This window comes from Mixophyes fleayi, chromosome 2 (genome assembly GCF_038048845.1).
Source record: "Mixophyes fleayi isolate aMixFle1 chromosome 2, aMixFle1.hap1, whole genome shotgun sequence".
Lineage (NCBI taxonomy): Eukaryota > Metazoa > Chordata > Amphibia > Anura > Limnodynastidae > Mixophyes > Mixophyes fleayi.
In genome coordinates this window covers 333,915,173-333,942,492 of record NC_134403.1, presented here as the reverse complement: position 1 = coordinate 333,942,492, position 27,320 = coordinate 333,915,173, and the positions used below count along the sequence as shown (strand labels likewise).

Genomic DNA, 27,320 nt, shown 5'->3' with positions numbered 1-27,320 from the left:
ACCAAATATGAGTTAGCCCTTCTGAGCTCCTCTAACTTTGCAATGCAGAAGTGTGTCATTCTTAACCTATCTATGATACCTTCCACTGATGCTGATGGGGAATCACATGCCTTACATGACTGAATTGTACATGCAGAACACCACCACAGTTAGGCCAAATCACACTGACTTTCCCCTGCACAACTCTGATTTAGAATCTTGGGTTGATGGATTTGTTTTCATGACGAAACAGGAAATATGAGATCTAGCTAAGTTACACCACATGAAGTCATTGAGGCACAACCTCTACAAGTCACTTAATCAGAGTATGTGACTGTGCCAAACAAAAGCTTGTTAACATCTACACTGATTCAAGGTATGCTTTTGGAGTAGTACATGACTATGGCGAATTATGGAAATTGCGTGATATCAAAAATTTTGCTAGCACGTTTATGAAAAAGTTTCAATATATGTGTCCCAGCTTAATAACTGTCATTGAGTGTGAGACTCGCATACATGCAAATGACATTGTGAGGGTTGCACATCACAAGGTAGATGAGGGTGTTTGTTAGGCCCTTCAGGCTAATAAAACTTTTGGTACATGTTCTAAGTCACTCACTTCAATAGACTTACCATTTTGCAAAATACATTGGATCTTGCTGATTCTCATAGACTATACCCCAAAAACAATGGAAAGAACCTCAAAGCAGACTAGTCATCTGAGCTGTTTCCTTATTTAATGTGCATGGTGCGTGGCCTTCCCCATATGAGCAAAGGAGGGATGGTAGGCATGATACAGAAATATTGCACCCTTTTCCTCAGTAGCTGCAGTCTAGAGATGTGTTACCTGTCAACAACACAATGCTGGAAAACCAACTAAAGATCCACAAGCTTATTTGTCAACCACAGTGGGGTCATTTTTGAGTTTACAAATTGATTTCATACAACTGCCGATATTTCAGTATGTACTTGTATGTTGATTTGTTCTTCAGTCAGAAAGAGGCATATCTAATATAGACATTTAAATGAACCCCTGGGAGATGCACAAATGCAAGTCAACTGTAAAAGTAATATTCATATGAATTCCAAACATGACAAACACATTTATTTCATTATTACAATAGGGATAATACAGCTATAGATATTTAATTTAGACTGATGTTCAGTATATCATTTATGATATCATAAATCTTTTGATTTATGTTGCTTTTCATGTAGAGGAATCTGAACGTTTCATAAAAATACACCTAATTTTTATATTCAGTTTTAAACCTCGCACTACTCTGAACATCTGAGTATATTGCCAGTTCTCTAGCAAGGCATTTCCTGCACAATGACTGAAACAATATGCAAAAATGCATCATATTGTATAGAATAACACAACACACAGCAATACTAGTCTTTTTGGTCTACGCCGCCTTAGTTTTCTCGTCTTCATGAGACTCCTGTTCTGTTATACTCTCAGATATAGGTTGCAGCTGGACACCGTCTTCTACAGGCTCTTTGGGTTTTCTTCCTTTGATACTGAATTCCCTGATCTGCGGTACCAAGGTCTTCCATGTCTTTGCTAAAATAGCAATCAGATAATATGTGTTTATTATTCTCAAATATATTATATTAAATTGATGTACGTATTGCTTAAAGGCAGCCATTTTAAAGGTTAGGTAATGGGCGCACTTTAGTAATATCCCTGTGCTTAGTTATACCATCATTCCATAAAAATTAAATCAAATTCTGTGTCATACTTGCCAACTATGTGTCTTTGCTGTCTTGGAGATACAGGTGGCAGAGTGTAGTGGGAGGGAGGAAGGGGGTGGGGCACAGCCAATCGCGGCATTTTGGCATGGGGCGCAGCCAAAATTACATGATTCATGGCGAATCGCGTCATTCTGGCTCCCGAAGACTGGGTTGCAGGAGAATTGCCTGCTCTCCTAGGACTCCGGGAGACCTACCTGAAATTCGGAAGTCTCCCGGACATTCCGGGAGAGTGGGTGAGTATGTTCTATATAAGCATACCTCCAAAAAAAAAAAACAGGTTAAGCATTTTTTGCCATATCACCGAGTTATATTATAAGTTTGCTCGCAATAGACATTAAAGTTCAAATCAAAAAGTGTTTTTATTGTACCAAGTGCTGGAAACACAGTATTTTACTAGAAGTCCCTCCCATTGAATTCCGAGTTTGTATATTTCCATTATTTATTTTCATGACAGCAGGAGCCATGCTGGAGCTACATATTCCACCCTGTGGGATCCTACTACAGACAGGTTGTTGTTTTCCCCTTTATCGTGTTTTCCCTCTCCGCCCTATGATTGCTCTACTATGTCATCTTGGATTTTGTGGGCATCTTTAATCCATCCTGACTCTAAATTTCAATGTTTCTTTAGTTGTTCCTGTTTGAATGTATTTTCACAATTTATATTTCACAAATCAACATTTTTGAATAATTATCTTTTAATTAAAATATACTTTTTGGGCCTGATTCATTAAGGATCTTAACTTGAGAAACTTCTTATTTCAGTCTCCTGGACAAAACCATGTTACAATGCAAGGGGTGCAAATGAGTGTTCTGTTTTGCACATAAGTTAAATACTGCCTGTTATTTCATGTATCACACACATAATTGATAGTTTATTTGTACACTGAAATTTAAAGTTGATATTTGTGTGCTACATGAAAAAACAGTCAGTATTAAACTTATGTGCAAAACAGAATACTAATTTGCACCCCTTGCATTGTAACATGGTTTTGTCCAGGAGACTGAAATAAGAAGTTTCTCAAGTTAAGATCCTTAATGAATCAGGCCCTTTATTTTTATTCTCTAACATTGACTATTTCTGCAGGTGTTTGGAAAAAAAATCAGTGAAATAAAATAAGAATTTAGATATATGTAAAGGAAAAAAATAAAATCAAAAATAATATATGAGGCAGTGGTGGAACAATGATAGGCCAGGTGAGGCAGAGTTGCTGCCCCAATGCTATGTCCTGATATGAGTACCTTCACTTACAGTATATTTGTAGTATGATGAAGAAAATAAACCCTACTGTAGAAATTGAATAGAAGAGATACCTTGGCTTATACTTTGACATATTCAAAACTGGTAAATTCTAAGGTTCCGATGCAATTATTGGCGGTGTGCTGCAGGGTGCATCCAAGGCGGTCCCAGGGGCACTCTGCGGCTATGTATCATTGCAGACTTTACCCTGCACCCATTAGAAGTGAGCAGGAAAATCCGCAATGTTGGGTACCATAGTAGGGAGTCAGTATAAAAAGGCAGCAGTGACGTTTCCAACTCTAGAATATAAAATGACCCTTTTACTATGTTCTACATTTGGTGATGTGAGTCCTGATTTACCTCCAGTCACCTCAAGGAAATGACTTACAATCCTCCTCTTTTCCCATTGTCATGTTATTAGTAACTGAAATAGAAACTCCTGTGTGACACATTTATTATTAGACCATCTCTAAGAGCCATCTAGTGCTCATAAGAGGAATATATCTCATTGATTTTTTTGTAAGTTTTGATTATTTTTTAGGGCAAGTCCAATATATTGATTTGAGCAACCATATATTTTCATTGCTAATTTATCAAGTTTTATTTAAGCCAGGTGCTGAATGTATCTACTGTGTATGTTTTGTCTAATGTGTAGATTTTTACATTTGAAGGTTTAGATTGCCCCATAAAAGGAGAGGCGTGGTCTGCAGGGACTGATAGGATGATGGAAGCCCCATTTTCAAGCACTGAAGAGCAGCATGGAGCCTGAAGCACTGTGTGTAGACAGAAATACCTGTACCTGGATAATCCTAGTAGAAGAAAGCCGGGTTCTTCTTCCTGTGACCTGTTAGTCTGTATAGAGAAATGCTGTGTGCTGTAAGTAGGCTGCAGCGCTTTTGGATTTGTTCAGGTGATTCATTTTATCTACAGCATAAGCACTCTTTTACTTTAATAAATGCAGTATTTGGCAGAGCTGAGAGAAAGCATCAGAAGGTGGGTCCTGCTTACTCTTGGCGCGTGGGGCTTCACAAGGAGTATGGCTAGGTCATACTAGGTCAGGTCCCAGTAGGTCCTGGCTGCCAGGACATGCTGTCACTTGTAGTTCTAATACAACAGAATAATACGGAAGTGGAAGCTGCTCAATCAATTTATAGACTCTACAAGAACCAGCATACCTAAGCAATTTATGGCTTCCAGGGCTTGCTTTTAACTTTAACTATTTATTATCTCAACACCTACAGCCCATGAGTATTAGGAGGAGCGTCAGTGCTTTCAGCACAGGGCTGTTTTTTTTCTAAGAGTGATGGTGCAATTTTTTGTGGCCCGATAACCACAGGGAATTCAACACTGTGCTGAATAGGTTGGGACCAGTGGCGGATCCAGGGGGGGGGCGATCGGGGCGATCGCCCCCCCCCCCCCTAGCAGACACTTGCTGCCGACGGCTGCACACTATGTGCAGGTCCGTCCAGCCGTGACAGGCAGGGACAGTGTGCTGCCCGGCTGCTCTGATTGTGTTTTAAACACAATCAGAGCAGCTAGCAGCACACTGTCCCTGCCTGTCACGGCTGGACGGACCTGCACATAGTGTGCAGCCATCGGCAGCCTAAGATGTTAGAAAGGGGCGGGGCCTAAATCGCCCTCCCCCTAAATCGCCCCGGGTACAGCATTTTTCTAGATCCGCCCCTGGTTGGGACTGTGTCCAACTATGACTGTTTTAGCGTGACCAGCTCAGTTTGTCATAGCCTGGTGCTAACACTGCAAATTTCCATGCAAATCAGTATGTATCACTGCACCAGGGGTCGAGCAACTGCAAGTGATACACCTCCTAACAGTCGTATCTGCGGCTGCGGCCATGTCTGATTAGAACACAAATTCCTTAACACACCCTTACTGTACACAACTGATACATGCCTGTCTCATCTCTCCCTGGCAGGGGCGGGCTGGGCTGGGATGAGGGGCATCTGCCCCCCGGGGCCGGTCCCATAATGGACTACCTTGGGCTGGGTCACTGGGCCACCTGCATTTTTTTTCTTTAAAATAGGCCGCTGAGTCCAGTCTTGCCCCCCCTGGCTGAAATTTGCCAGCCCTCCCCTGCTCCCTGGTCCGGTCTCTCTAAGTGCAAGAGGTCGAAAGTGTAAGATGCAACTGACTCTGCATATGGACGTATATGTACACATTTTTTGTGAATATGTGCGCAGTACAGAAATGCGTATTTTACGCTAAAAAACAGACATAGGTCCATCAAAGAGTACAAGTGTGTGTTTACAACGTCTAAGTTAGTGTTGTCATTTGTAGAATTAATAGTTATCAAAGTGGCAAGCATGATGAATGGACATTATCATAATATAATCTTATTCTACTCTGTACATACTTAGCACACTCACCGACCCATTGGACCTATTACTAATACAATTATTTTAAACTCTAAGCAGACAAAGAACACTATACTCCCCAACGTGCTCATAATATAATTTAACTGCATATTAAATACTCTCCTGTCTCCTCCACCATATAGAATAAAGATGATACTGAACACTGAATCTACCACCAAAAACAGGTTGCAGTTCTAAGCAAATGGTCACTAAAATGGAATATTGTCAAAGAAGAACATTTGCAATGACAAAACAGCAGAACTTGGAATTTCACATTCAGTAGTCTTTATACTTCCTTTTCTTCATTCCTCTAGCAAAAATCATGATGTTAATTTTGAGATAATTAATTACTCCTCTGTTTACTATGCAAGCTGTGACAAATGATCAGACTCAGAGCCTTACCTCTGCCTATTCTGAATGAAGCGCTTAGGGGACTTTTCATTAGCCCAGAATTCCCAGGGTCTTCATTGATTATCCCTAAGTTTGAATTCCATTTGGTCCAGTTCACCTCATCAACTCTGTAGAGAAAACATTTGGTTGTTCTAAAGAGCAAGTGATGCCATGTTATTACGCTGTACATAAAGGTCTGTCTTTATCGTGAATTAAATAATGAATTAAATAATTATCAGAAACAACTAGTGTGTTTACGCTTAACTAAATATGTCCAACATGATGTCTTGCCCAGGGATAACGGGCATTGGTGACTCCTTTGTTCTGCTACAGTGTACAATGAGAGCTTGTGAGATTGGCCAATAACTCTCTAAGGTGAATAAATGCTCTATGTAGGTTGGTGGATTCATACACAGGGGCGTTACCAGTGATGGAATAGATAGGCAACTGATATACTGTGCCTTTCAGTTTAACATTTTTTGTGAGTGTTATGTCAATATATGCTGATTTATGTTTATATTATTTCACACAGAAAATGTTACCTGAAGCAACATCTGTAATCCTCCTTGCCATCAGGTGTCAATCCCACCAGGACAGATTTTCCAGACCGGTGTTTATTTGTGAAGCAGTTCAAAAAACTTTTTTCTATATCCAAAATAGTAATTGCTCTCTAGAAAAAAATAAAAGTCTATATTTTAAAGCCGAGTTTTACTTATTTGCCTTAACCACGTATCATACACATGGCAAATTTCCGTGAGTATACATGGAATGAGTGGCACCTGAAAGGGTTAAAAAAGTAAGTAAGTTTTTAAAAAAGTATAATATTCTAGTACAGGGTTCTCTGTCTCTGCAAGCCTTGCACTAAACTGGGCAGCTAGGAATGACTGGAGTACGCTTTAGGGAAGATGGCTTCTACACAGGGCCGGATTTACCGCTAGGCAACCTAGGCACCTGCCTAGGGCCTAGAGGCTCTCAGGGGGCCCAAATGGGGGGGACAAGAGAGAGAAAACTCTTAACTATTGGAGTATATGCATTGCCTAAAAAATATAATGCTATGGATTGTTTCAGGGAGGGAGGGAGGTGGGGGGGGGGGGGGGGGGCAAACCAATATCTTGCCTAGGGCCCCATGAAGTCTAAATTCGGCTCTGCTTCTACATCTCAAACATTCCCCCGAGTGACATACTGTATATGGAGAGTAATAAATAGGAGGAAGTGCTGTCTGAGGAGGGGGCTGATATTTGTGCAGTGCCTCCTCCCACACACCTAACAAGGAGAAGTTCCAAGACAAAGCTGCAGCAGGGAATAGACAAACTAACCAATACAGGGGATAAATTTATCAAGCCGCAGTTTTGATAAAGTGGAGATGTTGCCTATAGCAACCAATCAGATTCTAGCTTTCATTTTGTAAAATGTACTAAATAAATGATAACTAGAATTTGATTGGTTGCTATAGGCAACATCTCCACTTTTTCAAACCAGCACCTCTATAAATTTACCCCTAGGAAAACACAGAGGCCGCCACTGAAAAGCATCTGCATGTTATTGGACAAAGTCAAACCTGCTGGGCAGTGTTCCAGCTGCTCCTGTGGCAGCTAGAGGTGAGCCTGGTATATTAGCAGATTTTTTTAAATAATTCCCATCACTTAATAATAAATTGCTGGTTTAGATGGTGTGTTGTCTCCTCGATTTGAAGTTTCACAGGTGAGCAGTGGTTTTCTTCCTCAGAAGGTGCATGTCAGAGGTCAATAGTCTATTCATAACTCCAAAAGGTGACGCAGGTTTTAGTAAGGGCCCATGGTCTTCTAATTGACTGTAACTTCTAATAATAATACTGGCTTATGAAAAGGTATATATTGGCCTTTTAATAAGGGCCAAAGCAGTTGGTCTTATGGTTACAAATACAGACACAAATGCTCGAATTGCAGCAGCCCTCACCTAAATGTAAATGTTTTCATAGGTCAAGTGGGTCTGGGCAGTCACAAAATATCAGAGAACCTTTTAGAAATGATGGTACCAGTGGCAAAAGGGAAGCACAATGGCTCAGTGGTTAGCACTTCTGCCTCACAGTGCTGAGGTCATGAGTTCAATTCCCAACCATGGCCTTATCTGTGTGGAGTTTGTATGTTCTACCTGTGTTTGTGTGGGTTTCCTCCGGGTGCTCCGGTTTGCTCCCACACTCCAAAAACATACTAGTAGGTTAATTGGTTAAATTTAGCCTAGTCTCTCTCTCTCTCTCTCTGTCTGTGTGTATATATTAGGGAATTTAGACTGTAAGCTCCAATGGGTTAGGGACTGATGTGAATGAGTTTTCTGTACAGCACTGCGGAATCAGTGGCGCTATATAAATAAATGGTGATGATAATTGGACCAATGTGCCAGTGGCTGCTAATTACCATGTGCAAAAAAATCAGGCGTGGAAGTAAATACCTAAAAATAATATATTTATATTCCCTTTAACCCTCAGTAACCCTGTTGCACCTCCGCCATATGGATATTGAACTTGTGCTCTGTTGACCATGCACAGCATGCACCAAGTTAAACACAACCCTTCCCTGTTCCAGCTATTGAACAGCAAAAGATGACAAGAAACCTTACATGGTACGATGCCATTCTAATTACATAACTGTATGAAAAAGCCAAAGCAAAGACATCACATATACACAACATGAGCTATTGCACCGCGGATTACTTGGTCCAGCCCTCATTTGTGCCTCTTTTTAAAATTATTTTAGAATTTGCCCTAAAAAATGTCAACTCATAATGGTAATATACCATATAAAATACACATTTCAAAAGTAATTGAAACAAATATAACTTTTTTGCAGAAAGTTCAGTATCTCAAGAGCTACACTACCTGCAACTTCCAGATTCCTTTACTCTCCTGAGCGATCTTGTTTACTGTTTCTCCCATGAGAGCTATGAGCATGTTAAGTAGAAGGATATAGGTGAGTATAACATATGTAATAAGTAGGAAGATAAATATGGTCTTGTACTTGTAGTTCTCAGTGAACTCTAAGTCTCCCATTCCAATAGCAAACTTGAAGAGCTCTTGGGAGGTGTAGTACAAATTGTTGTAAGACGCAGGATCGGCTTTGCAGCAGCGCTTTGTGAAGGAAGTGCTGGTGTCATTTCTACTGTCTCCATCTTCAATAAGGGTCACCAATGCTGCAGGAGAATGTGAAAAATATAAGGAAACAAATTTTAAAATAAATGATGTTTATTAGTAAATAGTGGATAGAGTGCGTGGGGTATATTAAATTAATTACAAAAAGTAATTTGTATCTTTAAGGTGCCCATAGCACCCAGTAAATCTACAATATGAATTATACTAACCTGAATGGTAAATGTTTATTTACCTTTTCTGCAGTGCAGATATGGCCTTCTACATGTTGGAAATGCATCTGTCAGGGCTGAAACACTGCATTTCCAGGCCCCAATTTGGCCCGGCAATGCTGCTCCAACCTTTTGGGAACCCACTCTGCCGTCAGACGTTCTGCTCTCAGAAAACTGAATAACCAATGCATGCTCTGGATATGCCCCAGCTCTGCATTTTTGAAAGCTGCCTTCATTCAAATTTTCTGCACATTAAACACACACTTGCCTACTCTCCTGGAATTTACAGGAGGCTCCCGAGTTTTGGGAAGCCCTCCTGGACTCATGGAAGAGTAGGCATTCTACTGGGTAGTTGTGGAGGTGGGGCTTAATTACGCAATTGGCATTTCATAGCATGGGGGCGGGCCATGGTGACATGGTGGTCACATGAAGGGAGGTCTTAAATGTGGGCAAGTATGATTAATCATTAAGAGAAACCAAAAAAATATGAAAGGAACAGCATTGTGCATTGGAGTTGTATAAAGGTTGCAACTTGTATTGATGAAAAACAGTGATTGAAAGCAGGAGCAAACTCCATTCCATCTATGACTTTTGTCAAACAAATGCTGCTATTTACATTCATTATATATGTATAGCACACATAGGCTAAAAAGATTCACAAACATTTAAATAACACTAATAACAAAATAACCACATTTAATATTAATATAGAATTCCAAATTATTCTTACCTAGAATAACCTAGAAGTCAGTATTTAATAATCACCTATTGGGGAAAAAAAACTGTTTTCTGCATTGACACCTGATGGCTATATATGGGAATGCGGCTACTGGGCTTTATTTATGCTTCTATTTCTTAACAACTAGACTGTCTGTATTTTGTGTCTAGGGCAGTGGATCCCAAATTTTTTCAAGGCACCCCTCCAAAATAATTATTGAGCAGTCCTGTTTTAGAAGTAGTTGGGTCAAAAAATTGTAATAAGTATTTGGGTCAGGACAGAAATACTTATTTAGTTGTATGCAAAAATGCCCCTTCTGCATCCAGACACACTGCCCTCTCTCCCACTGCCCCCTCTGCCCTCTGTCACGCTGTCCCCCCTCCTCTGCTCTCTGTCACGCTGTCCCCCCTCCTCTGCCCTCTGTCACGATGTCCCCCCTCCACTACCCCTCTCACGCTGTGTCCACCTCCACTGCCCCTCTCACGCTGTGTCCCCCTCCACTGCCCCTCTCACGCTGTGTCCCCCTCCACCACCCCTCTCTCTGTCACTGACGTCGATATTCAGTGACAAGCTGCTGCGGGAGAGAGGAGGCTGCTGGGTCCCGGCACCCGGCGGATTGGTAAATTTCTGTGTTCTTTTTTTTTTCTATGTCTGACCCGCGGCACCCCAATGACAGCGCCGCGGCACCCCTGGGAGCCGCGGCGCACACTTTGGGAACTGCCGGTTTAGGGGGATTTTAGGCATGTGCAGTCCATTCACACAGACACACTTGGTGATACACTATATGGACAAAAGTATTTGGCAGCACCTGTTAATTATTGAATTGAGGTGTTTCAATCAGACCCGTCGACAGATGTGTATAAAATCAAGCACCTAGCCATACAGTCTCCATTTGCAAACATTGGTGATACAAAATAGGTCGTTATGAAGAGCTCAGTGACTTCAAGCGTGGTACTGTAATAGGATGCCACCTTTGTAATAAGACGGTTGATGAAATTTCATCCCTGCTGGAAATTCCACGGTCAACTGTAAGTGATATTATTAGAAAGTGGAAGTGTTTAGGAACAACAGCAACTCAGCCATGAAGCGGAAGACCACGTAAAATCAAAGAGCCAAAGGTCAATGGCTGCTAAGGCGCATGGTGCATAAAAGTCGTCAACGCTCTGCTGATTCCATAGCTGAAGAATTCCGAACTTCTACTGGCATTAATGTAAGCACAAAAACTGTGCAGAGGAAGCTTAATGTTATGGGTTTCCATGGCTGAGCAGCTGCATACAAGCATCACATCACCAAGACCAATGCCAAGCATTAGATGGAGTGGTGTAAAGCACACCGACACTGGACTGTGGAGCAGTAGAAACGTGTTCTGTAGAATGATGAATTTCGCTTCTCTGTTTGGCAGTCAGGTGGGCGAGTCTGGGTTTGGCGGATACCAGGAGAACGTTACCTGCCTGACTTCATTATGACATCTGTGAAGTTTGGTGGAGGGGGATAATGGTATGGGGCTGTTTTTCAGGGTTTGGCCTAGGCCACTTATCTCCAGTGAAGGGTAATCTTAATGCTTCAGCATGCCAAGTGATTTTGGACAATGCTATACTTCCAAGTTTGTGGGAACAGTTTGGGAAAGCCCTTTGCCTATTTCAAAATGACTTTGCCCCAGTGCACAAAGCAAGGACTACAAAGATGAGTTTGGTGTGGAAGAACTTGACTGGCCCGCACAGAGCTCTGACCTCAACCCCATTGAACACCTATGGGATGAGCTGGAACGGAGATTGCGAGTCAGGCCTTCTTGTCCAACATCAGTGTCTGACCTCATAAATGCTCTACAGAATGAATGGGCACAAATTTCCACAGAAACACTCTAACATCTTGTGGAAATTCTTCCAAGAAGAGTGGAAGCTGTTATCCCTGCAAAAGGGGGACCAACTCCATATTATAGTATATGTATTTGAATACAATGTCATTACAGTCCCTCTTGGTGTAATGGTCAAATGTCCGAATACTTGTTCCCATATAGCGTATGTCGTATTCTCAAACGGCAAAAATATGCATCATTAAATGTCTAAACCAATCATATCTGCCAACATTTAAAGTGCACCCATCACCTACACACTATGGAGGTCATTTACAAAGTGCACTCTTGGGAACAGAAAAATGCTTTGATTTTGCACCAGTGCTCTTTAATGGGCGACCCAGAGCGAATCAAGGTGTGCGACTACTGTTCGCTCTTGTCAGATGCCTTTGCAAACCATGCACCTAGGTGAGCAGGTCGAAACATTTTTAGAGGCAAAGTCCCATTGAAAGTACAGGACAATACTCAAAGCCTGCCAGCTCAGATCTGATGAAACTTCTAGTCCTTTTGAATGAGTGGAAATTGCTGTTGTCATTCAGTAAAGCTAGGAACATCTCTACAAAATGTACTCTCTTACCCCTTTATTTCATTTATATAATCTCATTCTGCAAAAGGAAATCTCATTTCTGTACTGCTCGGCAAAACTAGGTGCAGCATAGCCACCACTCTATTGGACTTTGCTATAACTACCTTCAATCTGACAAATTACTTCCCTCGGCCTGTGCAAACTTTAGCTTCTATGCCATTTGCTCTTGAAACCAATGCACCTTTTTGGACAGCTATGCTCATTTGTGCAAATCAACTGTGCAGATGTTTTGCGCTTTGTAAATGTCCTTAAGTGAAAGCAGCCATTTTATGGACTGAAGCACTATTCACGAGAATGCAGCATATGCATTTACAGAATATGTAATTATACGTGATCTCACTTGTAATTAGTTAGCCCCGTAAACAAAAAATAGCAAAAACCTGTTTCTGGAATGTGCCCATATGTGCTGTGACTTTAGACAATTAGCCCAATATTGCAGGGTGTGGACCTAATATTGGCAAGAGACCTGATAATGATCAAACCCAATCTGATCAGGTAATTATCAGTTAGCCCGGTCAGAAAATGATCACTATCAGCCTGTGTGCATCAACTTCCAACTCCACTAACAGACAACCAATTGGTCTAGAAGTGATCTGGCCTTTTAGTCCAAATATTGATTGGCTGGATCTTGCCCAATTTGGACACCTACATGTGTTGCTAAATCAAATAGTGATTCTGCAACTAGGAAATCAGTCTAAATTACTGGATTAGTCCTTAGACAGATATTTCACTGAGACACTAAGAATTCCTTACGAACATTACCCAAAGGTGCAAACCTGCACTAAAACCATAGCACCTGATCACTTTTATTTGTTTAGTGTGCAACTTATAAGAACAGAGGGCTGAAGTAAGCATAAAGGAAATAAAAAGCTTGAGGCTGTGTCATGTAAGGAAATTTATCCCTCTAAGCTTAAAGGTGTACACCCATCTGATATCATATGGGAGGGCTAAGGAATAGTCTACAAAAGTGATGGGCAGAGAGTAAACCATTCCCTGGGTTGCCTGCCCACCCTCCCTGGTTTGGATGGACCCCCGTGCCTTCTACGGCTTGTCGGGGCTGTTCTCTGGTTGCCTGTTGCCAGTTCCTGATGTGTCTGGCATTCGATTGGGGAGGTCCTTTATGGCATGTTGCCAGAAAACACAGTGCAGTCGATGACCAGTGGTTGGGGCGCGCATTACGATAGTAGGTACGCTGAACCCGCCTCTTTTAGATGAGATGGCTATAGTCTTGGTGCAGGTACGACCCCTTTGAGCTCTCATTTTAATGAAGACAATGTTGGGTAAATTGGAACATATAGGCTTCCAAATCCAGAAAGACAGATCACTCTCTATTGAGTAAATCATTCATACCTGCAGCAAATCCAATCAGGAACAGAATGTAGACAAACATGAAGCGAAGCATATCTCGTAGGATCATCTGCAAAAGAGAAAATCACATATACTTATTGTAAAATATTACATATTTACCATTTGCCATGTGGGCTATAATGATTTCAAGTCAGTAGGAGCAACCTCTCTTGTCCTAAGAAAAGGCCAAACAAGTTGCATTATGAATTTAGCTTCATATAGAGGCACATTTCATGCCAATTTGTGTGCTGCAACTGTCTACAGATTGGTCAAGCCCAGTGAATCTTCTATTAATATTAATTAATTTATTTATTTATAAAGTGCACTGATTCTATGTAGCCGGATACAGAAGAAATTCACAAATAGATGAGGAAACACATAAGTAGCACAGATAAGTGTGAGTAATGCTATAGGGACTCACACAGAGTGCAGCAAAAGACGTGATAGGATGTACGAGGGAGTCAAAAAGTAGACAGTCATGGGACAATAGGTAGAGAGTACCCTGAGAGCTTACATTCTAGAGGGAGGGGTGGTGAGAGACAGTAGGACCAGCTGGGAGAAAATAGAGATGGCAAGTGAAGGAAGAGGAGGTGATGGATAAGATGGTCAGACGGTGGTGGTATATGCAGGCTTGAAAAGGTGAGTGTTGAGTGAGCGTTTGGAGGGAGTAAGCGTTTGGAGGATTAAAGGTTGGGGAAGAGTCGAGTGAGATGGGGTAGAGAGTTCCAAAGTTTGGGGGCAGCACGGCAGAAAATTTTGAGGCGGGCATGAGAGGAGGTAATAAGAGGTGAATTGAGGCAGAGGTCAGAGGCAGGACGGAGTTGCCGTGTGGGTATGTACCATGAGATAAAGTCACAAACGTAAGGACGGAAGTGTTGGTGAGGGCTGTGTAAAGTGAGGGTAAGGAACTTGAACTGCATTCTGAAATGGATAGAGAGTCAATGAAGAGATTTACGCAGAGGAGTCGCAAAAGATGCAGGTCGGTTCTAGTTCTGAATACTAAGAAAGTGCTAATACCCCTATTACAGAAGCCTAGAAAGGAAAACTAATGCAAACTAACTCTACCTGATACGAAGATGTGTTTTGGACATTCACCTCTTCACATCTATACTTATTGTAGAAGTACAAAGTAATCTCTGAACACTGCCTGCCTTTTGTTTAAGGTGCTTAATTTCATTAAAAAAATGAAATATATTATTATTATTATTATTATTATTATTATTAATTTTTATTTATAGGGCGCCACAAAGTATCCGTAGCGCCGTACAAGGACAAACAATGGCACAGTACAAGGTGAAACAGCACAGTACAAGTAACAGTAAGCACTATAACTCTGGGGGCTCAGGCACAGCATGAAAGAGAGGGAGGGAGGGGAAAAGTGAGTATAGGCAGGTAACTATGGCCCAAGAGGGTGGGCACGGATGACAGGTTGAGATTCACTGGGGGGAGCGGAGAGAAGCGAGAGGAGACAGAGGGCAGAGGGACTGAGAGGAGGTGAGCTGAGTAGCTGGAGAGTGCAGTTAAAAGTGATGGAAACAGAAGGTAGGAGAGCCCTGCTCAAAGGAGCGAACAATCTAAAGGGAGGGGAAGACAGACAGACACATGGATGAGACGGAGAGACGGGAGAAACGGAGACGGAGTCGAGGAAGGGGGAGAAGGGAAGAAGGGATGAGAAAGAGAGGTAGCCGACCGGTGGGAGTTTAGGCATGAGACTGGAAGGCTTTAAGGAAAAGGTGGGTTTTTAATGTTCGTTTGAAAGAGGACAGATTAGGGGAAGTTCTGATGGAGCGGGGGAGCTTGTTCCAATGGAGAGGAGCGGCGCAGGAGAAGTCTTGGATACGTGCGTGAGAGGAGGTAATCAGAGGGGAAGAGAGGCAACGATCGTTGGACGATCGCAGTGAGCGGGAGGGAGTGTGAATAGAGATAAGGTTAGAGATGTAGGGAGCAGTGGAGTTGGCGAGGGCCTTGTAAGTCAGAGTGAGGAGCTTGAAAAGGATTCTGTAGGGGAAGGGGAGCCAGTGAAGGGCTTGGTAGAGTGGGGATACAGAGGTGGAACGGCGAGAGAGGAAAATAAGCCTAGCAGCGGCGTTAAGTACAGATCTAAGGGGAGCGAGATGAGAGAGGGGGAGGCCGATAAGGAGAAGGTTGCAGTAGTCAGAGAGTGGACGAGAGATTCGGTGGCATCCTGGGAGAGGAAGGGCCAAATGCGGGCAATGTTGCGAAGCTGGAAACGGCAGGATTATACAACATTCATTGACACTGACACACATTACATAACTCTTTACATTATTAAAGTATCTTTCCAACGACAAAAAGGATGCAACCTCCTCAGAGAGAATCAAGCACTATAAGTATCATCAATTCCTACAAATTTATCCAGGCAGCCTTTACTTTTATAAGTCAACATAAGAAGGGAGGAATATATCTCCTCTTCCCAGAAATGTCTTAAATCGAATGGGAGTCTGGGGATTTCCATGTTAATATTATCCATTTTAATATAATGTCCCACAGGGCAAATGGTAAAAAATCATCAGGGTTTTCGCCAACTAGAGCTTCGGTATTACAAAGAACAGAGACCTGAGAAGATCAGTTTGATACTCTAAAGGATATCATATCTGACCAAAATGCTGCAATGTTAGCACAACTGCATGTGTTGGACATTTAAAGAACGGTACTGTGGGGTGAAGATCCATTATCTGTAGTCCTAATGCTGTAAAGTAAGTTCTGTGTATGACTGTGTATTGTATTAAAACTTTGGAACGGACAACACACATCAAAAATAAGTCTGTTAGTAAAAAATGGCAAATCTAATACAAACTCCAGCTATTATCAAATTAGCTTGGTAAGCTAAGAAGTGCATAAGGATGTGACTTGAGATAAGTTCTTCCAGTGACGTAAAACTAACAGACACCTGCAGAGAGTTATACTATGTGCTGACAGCAATGGCGGAGGTGTAGGTAACTGAGAGGGTTGGGCTTTTAATTTAATGGTGTAGTGAGGGTAGGAGATATTCTTGTAATGGTGTGTAACTTCTATTTATATATTGGGGAGTGATGGTAGGGACTATAAGTATAATGTTGGGAAGATGGTAGTTATTAATTTAATAATGGGGTTGCAGTGAGGCCTATTAATGTAATGTGGAAATGATTTGAAGACTATTAATTGAATTTGATTGAACCTTCTCTTCACATTTTTGAAACTTCTGATGTAAATAATCAGAAAGTATATAATTATATAATATACAGCTGTGATTTGTTTTTCGCATACACAAAACTTTGACAATTCATACCATTTAACAGCATTTTAGTTTGTGGGAAGGTAAAATCATAATTGTCAGTTAAACTGAAGGCAATGTGGTGATAGATTTGTAGTGTGGCCATTATACTGCCATTAACATTAACATTAGCAAATGTGTATAACTAAGTATTAACAATGTACACGGAACAAACATAAATACAGATGTTACTGACCTTCTCAATCATCACAGCATAAATTCCCATTTGCTGAAAGCCCCTTGTAAAATATAACACATTGACCCAGCTCATCGCTAAGCATATGACCATAAAGGCTACATATTCATGTCTTCCAAGAAAGTACAGGAAAGTGGAGATCAGGACGAAAAGTGCCTGACAAAAACTGGAAACAAAAAAGAGACAATTGTGAGACTGGTGCATGTATCAAAATCTCCTTTCAGTGATATTTGAACTATCTGTAAAACTGAGCAATTCATATATTCATCTATTCATGTATTGTGACAAAGATGGTTATTTGCCACACTTTTCCTGCATAGGGACAGCTTAATATAACCAAAACTGAGCTTAACATCCTTCCACCACCTAGTATTACATCCCCACTTCTGAAATCTGTTAAGGCTGATGGTGTCACCCTCTCCCCTGTTCCCCACGAATGCTGTCTGTGGGTCATCATTGGCTCCATCCTCAATTTCACTCCCCACATCCAGTCCCTGTCACTCGCCGGGGTATCGGGCAGCTCACCCGACCCCTGGCAAACTTACCTGACTCCGGTGGTCCGCTCCATCCCGGGCGCCGCCATCTTCTCAACATTGCAGAGATTCACCTTTTCTTCTATCTAGATGCCACCAAGACCATCATCCAGACTCCTGTCATCCCTACCTTGATTATTGCAATCTTCTCCTGTCTGACTTGCCTGACAAATGTCAATTCCCCTGAAATCAATGCTGTGTGCGGAATCTCAACTAATCTTCCTCTCCCAAAGTTCTTCTTCCGCTATGCCTCTCTGCAAATCCCTCCATTGGCTCCCCATTCCCTTTAGAATGCTATTCAAGATGCTAACCCTTACTTATAAAGAACTATTTAATGTCTCTCCCTCCTACACCTCTGACCTTGTCAAGAAATACTCCCCTACTCACCCACTTCGTTCTGTCAATGACCTTCGCCTCTCCTCATTACCTATCACCACCTCACACTCCCACCTTCAGGACTTTGCCCGGCTGCTGCTTCCCACATTTGGAACTGCCCAACCCAATCAGACTCGACCCCAACCTCGAATGTTTCAAGGGGAGTATCAAGAGGTTTAGAGTATAAGGGGCTCCAACTGCCCCTTATACTCTAAACCTCTTAATGTTAACTCTAACAAGTTTGCCTCCCTTATGTCATCATCCTCTTTGTAATGTTTCCTTTGTTGTGGTTGTGCCTTATTATGTACTTACTTTCCCAATAGTCTCTTGTATTGATTTTTACTGATTCCTTTGTTTCTCTTGTCCCTTACTTATCTGTATTGTTTATTTTTTTGTTGATTGTGCAGATTCTGTGACACCATATAAATAAATTAAGTTGATGATGATGTTCCACCATGTAATGGGCCCCACCTTTATTTTGCAAAGGCCCTATTTTTTCTTAAGCCATCTGTGGCCTAGGTTACTTTATAACTGAACACCAGTGAAGAAGAGGCAGAGTTCTTCTCTCTTCTGGCTGTGTACATTTTTAAAAAAATGTTGACCAGAAAAATGGTGATATAAAACCCAATACTACTAAATATATACCACAGTAACTGATTGATTGATGCCCATTCTCATTTTAGGATATCATGCAGCACCGAGTCATGTAATATATAAATGCCTAGTTTGTTAATGAGGATCCAACACAATTCTAAATTCTTCCACCAGTTCTGTTGTTCAAGGATTAATCATTGCTGAATGACTAAGGAATGCCTTAAACCTGAGTGGCACATGGGGAACTTACAACAAAATTTCACTGTAGCTGTCAATAAGAAGTGTCTTCAGGGACAAATGTCTCTGCATGAAGTACTGGATCTAAAGGAAACAGAAAATGCATATTTCTTTATCATTTTCATTTTTTGTACAATTATTATATCTGAAAATACTGTGCAACAATTCTGCTAACTAATGATTAACATAGTAAGAGTATGCATAATGGTTGTTTCTTACAACTCAAAGAACTACATGCAACATGTATTTCCATAACAAAGCTTGCTTTCCCAAACTAGCACTCCATGAATGACACGGTACCCATGTGGTTTGGGAGAAATCCACCCTACCAGCACCTACTGTCTCCCAGCCTGGCATTTTAAAGTGCATTTCAGAAATCCTGGTTTTTGCTACTTGTCTATTTAGTTGTCAATCGGCACCATTCACATTGTTGTCTGTCAGCATTGGAGCATTATGGTGGTGTAGGAGTCATGTTCTACTGAACAACTGGAGGGAGTGTATAGCAGAAATAATATTAAGGCATTTCTTTTTAATTTGACAGGTATCTTCACACAAATATTGTATTATTCTAAGAAAATGTGTGTGTGTGAAGGGACCTTTTATTGAAGTTGCCACCTTCTTCAGCAGACCTCTTTAGCAGTCCCTCAGCTGCCTCCTAATGGGTCATGAGGACCCAACACCATGGGTTGCTATACAGGGGAATGCATGACAATCCAAGCAAAGCTGCAAGTTCCTGTCCTGTAATGGCTTCATGCATTAGGCACGCACAGTACGCTTCTGAAGCCAATGCAAAACAGGACACCAGGGCATCCTTATGCAGAGAGCAGGGGTAGCCCAGAACTCAGCAACATGGGCAAAATAAAACATTTGTACGGGCCATTAAGTGAGTTTGACCAAAATACAGAACATTTTAATGAAATATCCATTTAAAATTTTATGGGTGTATTTTCACTTTAATGAGATGCTATGTAATCCACTAAAATGATTTGCATAATAATAATCTAGGTGAGTTTAGTATATATTAATCACTACATTGACTTACCCCTCGAACAAAAAAATATATCCCTCCAATCACAGTGATGAATTCTCCAGAGGTACGAAGATTACTTTCTACAGGGAACGGCGGCTGAGTAACACAGACATATGAAACACAAATGGCTTAATATTATAAAATAAAACACAAACAGGCTGTTACATAATAGAGTTACACATAGAGTCACACTACCCCCCCCCCCACCCCTTTCCTCTTGCTTAATTTAGTAGAGAATATATCAAATAGTTTGAATTGTGCATAAAGTGAATATATGTATTTTGGCAAAACTGTATATAAGATCCAAACATTTGGTACACTGAATATTATTACTTAAGATATAAATATTTATAGATCACTTCAGTGAACAGTTTGCTTAGTGTAAATTGTCAGTGGCAATTGATACAAAGTTACATAAGTTTACTGAGCTGTGGGAGTACATTGGGATCTTCTGTGGTCCATGATAACCACAGAAGGTAAGTGAATGGGTTAAATCCCTTCTCATTAGTCCTCTACATACCAGAATTCATGCCACCATATGTGGATCACAAACAATCAGCTTTTTTCTTTTGTTCAATGGGAAACATAGCTAATTTTTACTCTGGAAACCACTTTATAATGTTCCCTTCCACACTCCTGACAAAGTTCTCCAAAAGCACTAGAAAAACACTTTTTCTGGAAACTCAATTACAACAACAGATGAACTTACATTTCCTTGGACCGGTCTGTAGTACGCAGCTATTGTAAAGATGGTGATATATATCACATAGCTCAAGAAGTTAAAGTAGAATATACGTTTGACAAAACGATCCCACTTGTCTTGTAGGAGTCTGTTGAGAGGCTCCACTAGAAGCATGTCATGGCGGTTCTGGAGAACATGAATTGTCATTGTACAGTGCTTATTATGATATCTACAGGTCTACACATACTAATAGTCTCCATCGCCCATCTGTACATATAGAAATATTCAGTGACAGAGTTGGAGAACTTCTTGAACTTTGTTTCCCCAAATAATTTGAGCCAATAGTCTAATTCTTTTTTACAGTGAGTTGCTTAAATCATTTTTATTTTTGTATTTTGATCTGATTCAAGAAAACAGCAACAGTTGAGCCAGAACTTTCAATGTTTGATGTTACTTTCTTATTATGCATGTATTGGTGCTGTCAGAACTGTTTATGGGGTTTTCTAATTTATATAACCCCTGTACTAAATCCCCTTCTTTGCCAAGAATAGTACTTCGGTGGGGGTCCCTGACTTGAGGCTGGGCCCCTACCATTTGCTCTTTTTAGCAGCTCCATTGCCGGAACCTCTGCTGATCACCTCCGACCCTGGTCAGATTTCTCCACACCGAGCGTCTTGAATCTATCTGTGACTGGTATAAGAGGGGATTCAGTACATGGATTATTTAGTGAAAACCCCATTAAGTGCTCACATTAATCTTCAAAATAGTAGTGACAATAAAGGGCTCCCATATGTCTTGGTTTTCCACTAACAGTCCCTGCTTTATCACTGGCAATCCTAGACTCCTAATGCTTACTCGCCTGGAATTCAGTCTCCTACTGTGACAAATGATGTTGGAATATGGTTTATAACTAGTGTACAACATTTTGGAACCCAAAGAGAAGGTTATATGATGTGGAAATTACCAAACACTGCATGTCACATGTTGGACTTCTGTTTGAGTAGGATGCTGAGATTGATCTGTATACGCAAACTTCCTGCATTTCTGATATTTGAGATCCAAAGCCAAACTCCAATGAATCCTGAAGCTTGCCAATCATTTAACTCACCACTACTTGTAACTTCATTGTATCAATCTATATGACTTGTCCAGCATTATACAATACTGTTACTGTTCAGATGAGCTAGTAAAACCCTTTGAATTCTTGTTTCAGGTCCAGTAGGGAACATCAGTGGTGTTTAGGTGGGATAAACGTAAGGGGGTATGGGAAGGTAAGGACACTCTTTGGACACATCTAGTACAAGCACAGAACAACAAATTATTGTTTTCCTTTTTTGGCTATTCTATTTATTTTTTTCACCTTTGCACTTTATGTTAAGACATGCTGAAATTTGCCATAAAAACTTACAATTACTCACCGGTGTCTCACTGCTGTAAGCGATAATCTCGAGCACTGAGTTATTCTCTGTGGTGTCTACACCAGACAGGTCATATAGAGAGGAATGGACTGGCCCGTATGCCCATTCAGTAAATTTTCTAGAAAGATGTCTACACTCTGGGTTCTTTATTTCTCTCCTGAGAATATAGGCAAAAACCTATATGGATATGAAATATGAATATGATTTGTTTGCATATTTGGATTTATACCATGTCTGAATGATTTGGCGTGACTTGCTATACTTGGCTTGTCATAGACTAATACACACATTTCTAACATTTTCTAACATTTATTTTCTAATAAGTGCTAATAGCGCTACCATCTTATTCCCTCCCAAAAATACATCTAAATCCTTGCAGGCGAGTATGTCTTATAACCCAGTTTAACCACATTATAACTCTGCTCAACAGATGGAGTGGCACCAAGGCTTCATTTAATATATGGTTTTGTTGGCTATAGTGAAAAATTATGTATTCAACCTAACATTACATTCTTGACCATATCCTACTTTGGCAGAAAAGGAAAGATAAGTATAAAAAATAATGAACATTAGCAAAATTCTGCTGTTGTACATCTTTTAAATTGCCAGTCTTGGCATGTAATTCACCAGGTCATTATTGTAAAAACACAGACGTCATAGGAACATCATAGACATAGACTTGGGTACAATAGTAACAGGCTTGTGCACCACCAGCAAAGACCAATGCAAAAGAAGGAAATTCAAACACTTATAGACAATGCTATTAAAATTTAAAATGTGTTACTATCATCAAAAAAGTCCACGTTTTGGTGAGTCAAAACCACAAAGATCTTGAAAAAGGGGCACACCCACACCCCAAAACATCAACAACAGAATAAGTCTTAATTGTATTGTCTATTGGTATACAGATTTCTTTATTCCCCATTAATATAAATACAACCCTTAAAGACACGGGGCCTGATTCATTAAGGAAGGCTAAGCAAAAAATGTAAGTTTTCTTACTTACATTTTCTGGACAAAACCATATTACAATGCAAGGGATGCAGATGAGTTTATTATTTTGCACATTAGGAAAATACTGGCTGTTTTTTCATGTAGCACACAAATACTTGATAGCTTATTTGTACACTTAAATTTAAAGTTGATCTAAGACATGTCCTACACAAAATATAAATCTGCCATCACATTTTAAATTTACCTCCCCCTCCAATGCAACATAGCTTTGCCTTACTTGCTTACTTTTACTTTTTTTCCTAAATGAATCAGGCCCATGACCCTGTATTTGAGTGTATTACACTAAATATCTAATGTTATGTTCACAGCTCTGGGCATAAATCCCCTGAGTGCACTATGGTCAAACAATCTTGGAAGCCGGTTCATGAACCATTATCAGCTTTCTTTAACTGCCATGTTTCCTTCTTTGGAGACTTTCTATTCCACTTCCTCAGTAATTACTGAATCTCTCCTTAATCTCTCGATGGCTATTTTTACGGAACAGGTGGAGTGAATACAGACAAATCCAACCCATTGCCAATAATCATAGAGCCCAGAATTTAGTGTGATTAGACTACATTTCCTGTGTTGACCCGGTAAAGTTATGGTTTAGAGTCAATGTTCCCTTCCTTCTTTCCCAGTAAATAGTGTAATTATATATTATATCGGATTCACTGGGGGAGATTCAATTCCGCAAAATGTGTCTCTGGAACAGTCCATGGAGACATATATCGAGGTGATGTTGAGGCTGAACTATCACGCAAAAGTAGGCACAATGTAAGTTCCAAATACAGGGATGTGGACGTGCACTTAATGAAATGCACCATATATTCTGAAGTATATTGTGAAGAATCCCCCTGGATGAAGAGAAGTAAAGCCACTTATCTGCTAAGTGATGAACAGGCCTTCCGGTGTATAAGGGATTTGCCCAGTTGTCTTCTGCACCTGGGACTGCGACCCAAGATAGTTTTCCTGACGAAAACTTGTGTAGTGATTTAAGTCCACTATAGTGTCCATTCCTGTATTCCAGGACCCATTAGTCAGGTCCCCATTACAGGTACACTTTTGGTTGTTCACTGTATATTTTCTGTCTGTGGTTTTATTGGATTGGGGTTGACACTATTAGGTCAGTTAGGGTAGTACACTACACCTAGTGCTAGACGTTAGTTTTGCACAGCATACCGGTCACATGGAACTTTGTTAGGACCAGGACACAGTTGTTAGCTACCACTAAAGTTGATGGCATATACTACATGAAGAACACTTTGGGAGGGCTCTTGTGCCTCACCCCTTTCCTAGGCGTCATCTTCAGCCGCATACTTCAATCAAGAGGAGACAGTGATACTATGGTGAGTGCCCCCTATTTTGTGACACTTTTGGATGGGCCCCCACCCCTGGTGAGTAAGGTATTTATGCGGGAGTCTTTCCTGCAGAGAATATCTGGTGCCCAGTTCCCAGGCCAAGAACAAACTCGAGTTGCCAGCATCCGGAGTGGGGTGCAGTTAACCTACTTCAGCCTAACACCTCAAACATTCCATCTTCCTTTTCTCTCCTATACCACTTCCAAAATAACCGTTGCAGTCACCTTCCTAGGCCAGGAAGGCGAGTGCGAGAAGGTCTCTGAAAAGCTCAGTGCTGAGTGTCAAGTGGACCGGTTGAGACCAGGTAGGCCCCTCTTACATTATCACCCTCATTGTAATTATTCCAGCTGTATCTATATTGATACAAGCCATGAGCTCTAACTGTAGCTTTAGATAATGTACTGAAACACTGATATACAGCCTTTGCAATAATAAATAATCATGTTTCAATTAGGAAAAATCTTACCTCTACAGTTCCAATCACTTACCCCAATCTTGCCAGTTTTGGCTGCTAAAGTCAGAGGTGTTAGACCTTTCTTATTTGAAATATCTTCCAGCCTCAATGACGGCTTAATCTGTGCACCCAACACCAAAATCTCTCCATACATTTTGGTCACAAACTTTGTGTTTTCTACCGTGTTGTCCGCAATGTCAACCAAAGCATGCAACACTGTGTTTCCAAAAGAGTCCCGGGCGGCGATGTTGGCCGGAGAGTACTGGTTCTGAAGTAGATACTGGACTATATCTATTTGGTTGGTACAGGCTGCTAGAGACAGAGGCAGTTCCCCTAATAATAACACAAATTGCAAAATCGGTAATGATTTGGGCACAATAAATGTTAAGAAAAATGTGTATAAATTTAACTGCTTGTTTAGATTAAGTTAATTTTTATTTTGTAATTATTTTAGTCCAAAACTAATCAAAGGTTTCAGGAGGATCGCAGTGTAAAAATATTATGATTTTAACTGTTTAATTTTTCTTTTTTTCAAGTGCATCTTAATACATTTCTCCAATTTGTCTACAAATTTCCCACATTATAAATGTATATAAATTGTTCAGAAATATAAATTATTCGGCATGAGCATATAATATTTTAGAAATATAGTAAAGGAAAAAACTTGTAGGAATGGGTGGTTTTGCAGTATATCACCTGTTTACATATTTACCATTTTAACCTCGGGGCATAATGTGACTTGATTTAAAAATAAGACTCAGGTTCTAAAAAGTTGAGGTGTTCCCCATAGCAACAAATCAGGTCTTATTAGAATGGGGACAGCTGACTTCCATGTCATGTGACCTACTTTGCATAGTGCTGCAGAATACCAGGAGAACTGCACACTGTGCTTTCCCTCTTTCCTCTGTGCAGCCTTCACAGGAGGGAGCTACACTAGAATATACTAGATGTATTCATTTACATAGGGAACTATCAAGAACTGTATGAGGTCCCAGAATTTCTGTTTTTCAGATCAAAACTCTCAAAATTACTGCCTCACTTCAGCACCAGGTTCTGTTTTCACAGCAACAACTTGCTATTATTTATAATTACTATTTTATTGTCAGTTTTATTCTTCCCACCTACAAAACTCCATTTATTCTCACCAAAGTAGAAGCCAGCTCTCCCTTTGGCTTTCCTGAAAAATTCACCATCTGCTCTTGAATGAACATCGGCTCCACATTGAACCAAAAGCTCGACCAGATTCATGTTCCTTCTTTCAATGGCAATGTGCAGAGCAGTCTGACCTTGTGGAAACACAAATTAAAATCCAATAACAGATGAGGCACATCAACCATTACACTTCACTAACATACCTAATACATGAGGCAACCTTCAGTTCCCAGACAAGCTTTCATCAACCCTTTCTTCCAATTTTCCAACACGTGACATCATGTGAAGCTTCAAAATTTATTATTGCCATTGATCAGTGTTTCTTAACTTCATTCCTCATGCACCCCTAACAGGTCATGTTTGGAGGTCTTCTGTCTGTGGAACAGTTAAGATAATTACTGACCCAGCCAAGTAGACTAAGTCACCTGGGCATGATTAAAGAAATCCTGAAAACATGAGCTGTTGTGGGTGCGTGAGGACCGGAGTTAAGAAACTCTGCTCCAGATGGGTAGATTGAGGAACTCCAACAGACAATCTGCTTCCAGTTGTACATCCATGCTTCTATCAAGCTACTTAATGAGTTACTCACCTGGCACAGCCCCACTTGTTCTATTCATCGGGTGCAAAGTTGAAGCATTTTCAGAATGCGTAAGTAATATACATATTGTTCTGACTGCAAAAGTCATGGTTTTACGGGCTTGAAGGGGAGGGATTATAGGATGTGCTGAAATAAATTGACTGGAGTTCTCATTGAAATATAAAATCTAAAATTACACTTAAAGCTGACAATTATTCAGTGCTCATTTCTTGTTGGCGCACTTGGTGCATTTAATTTTGGCTTATTTTAATGACGGTTGGTGGGAAATGACCACATGTTTACCAAACCACATTGCTATAAGGAAATGCATCCATTTCAAGAAAATGTAGCTAGACCCATTCAATACACCAGCAATAACATGTTTTTACTTGAAGGAGGCCAGCATTCCATTGGTTGCGGTTTATAAACTTTGGCCCTATATATCTGACAGTATCTTCCAGGCTTTAAAGTGTACCTTTTGCCTATACAGTGTATTGGATTGGTAGGTTTTACTCTCATAAATATTGTTTCAGTCCACAAAATTGCTTCCTCCACCATGCATCGTATACACAGAGGAGGTATGCTTTTTGTGGGCTAAACCAATATTTATGAGAAGGCAGTAGATTTATTCACTAGAAACTTTAATATCCTGATCTTCTGTGTATAGGTACAGGTACACAATAAGTAGCGATGCTGATCCAACCCATCTTGCTCCCGATGGGTTCAGAACTCTTTCTTGAACTGACATAATAAAGTCGTTCTGGCCAATTTAGTAGTGCACCTCAAGGTAATAATCAAAAATATATTACACAAAGACCAAACTGGCCCTATACCATGGCGTTCTGCTATTAAGTGTATCCTATACTTACTGG

General features: G+C 40.6%; 1 protein-coding gene across 1 annotated transcript in view; it reads right to left on the bottom strand.

Moving 5' to 3' along the window:
- Positions 1-1,187: 1,187 nt before the first annotated feature.
- Positions 1,188-27,320, bottom strand: part of TRPV1 (transient receptor potential cation channel subfamily V member 1) — a 39,609-nt gene continuing 13,476 nt past the window's right edge. The window contains exons 5-16 of the mRNA XM_075196955.1: positions 25,865-26,005; positions 24,754-25,052; positions 21,912-22,088; positions 20,521-20,679; positions 19,824-19,907; positions 18,795-18,865; positions 17,043-17,208; positions 13,576-13,642; positions 8,591-8,901; positions 6,279-6,406; positions 5,749-5,864; positions 1,188-1,546 (exon numbers count right to left, since the gene is read on the bottom strand). Of these exons, the coding sequence (XP_075053056.1) occupies positions 1,389-1,546; positions 5,749-5,864; positions 6,279-6,406; positions 8,591-8,901; positions 13,576-13,642; positions 17,043-17,208; positions 18,795-18,865; positions 19,824-19,907; positions 20,521-20,679; positions 21,912-22,088; positions 24,754-25,052; positions 25,865-26,005 (1,877 nt within the window). The 3' untranslated portion in view covers positions 1,188-1,388. The remainder of the gene's footprint in view (positions 1,547-5,748; positions 5,865-6,278; positions 6,407-8,590; positions 8,902-13,575; positions 13,643-17,042; positions 17,209-18,794; positions 18,866-19,823; positions 19,908-20,520; positions 20,680-21,911; positions 22,089-24,753; positions 25,053-25,864; positions 26,006-27,320) is intronic.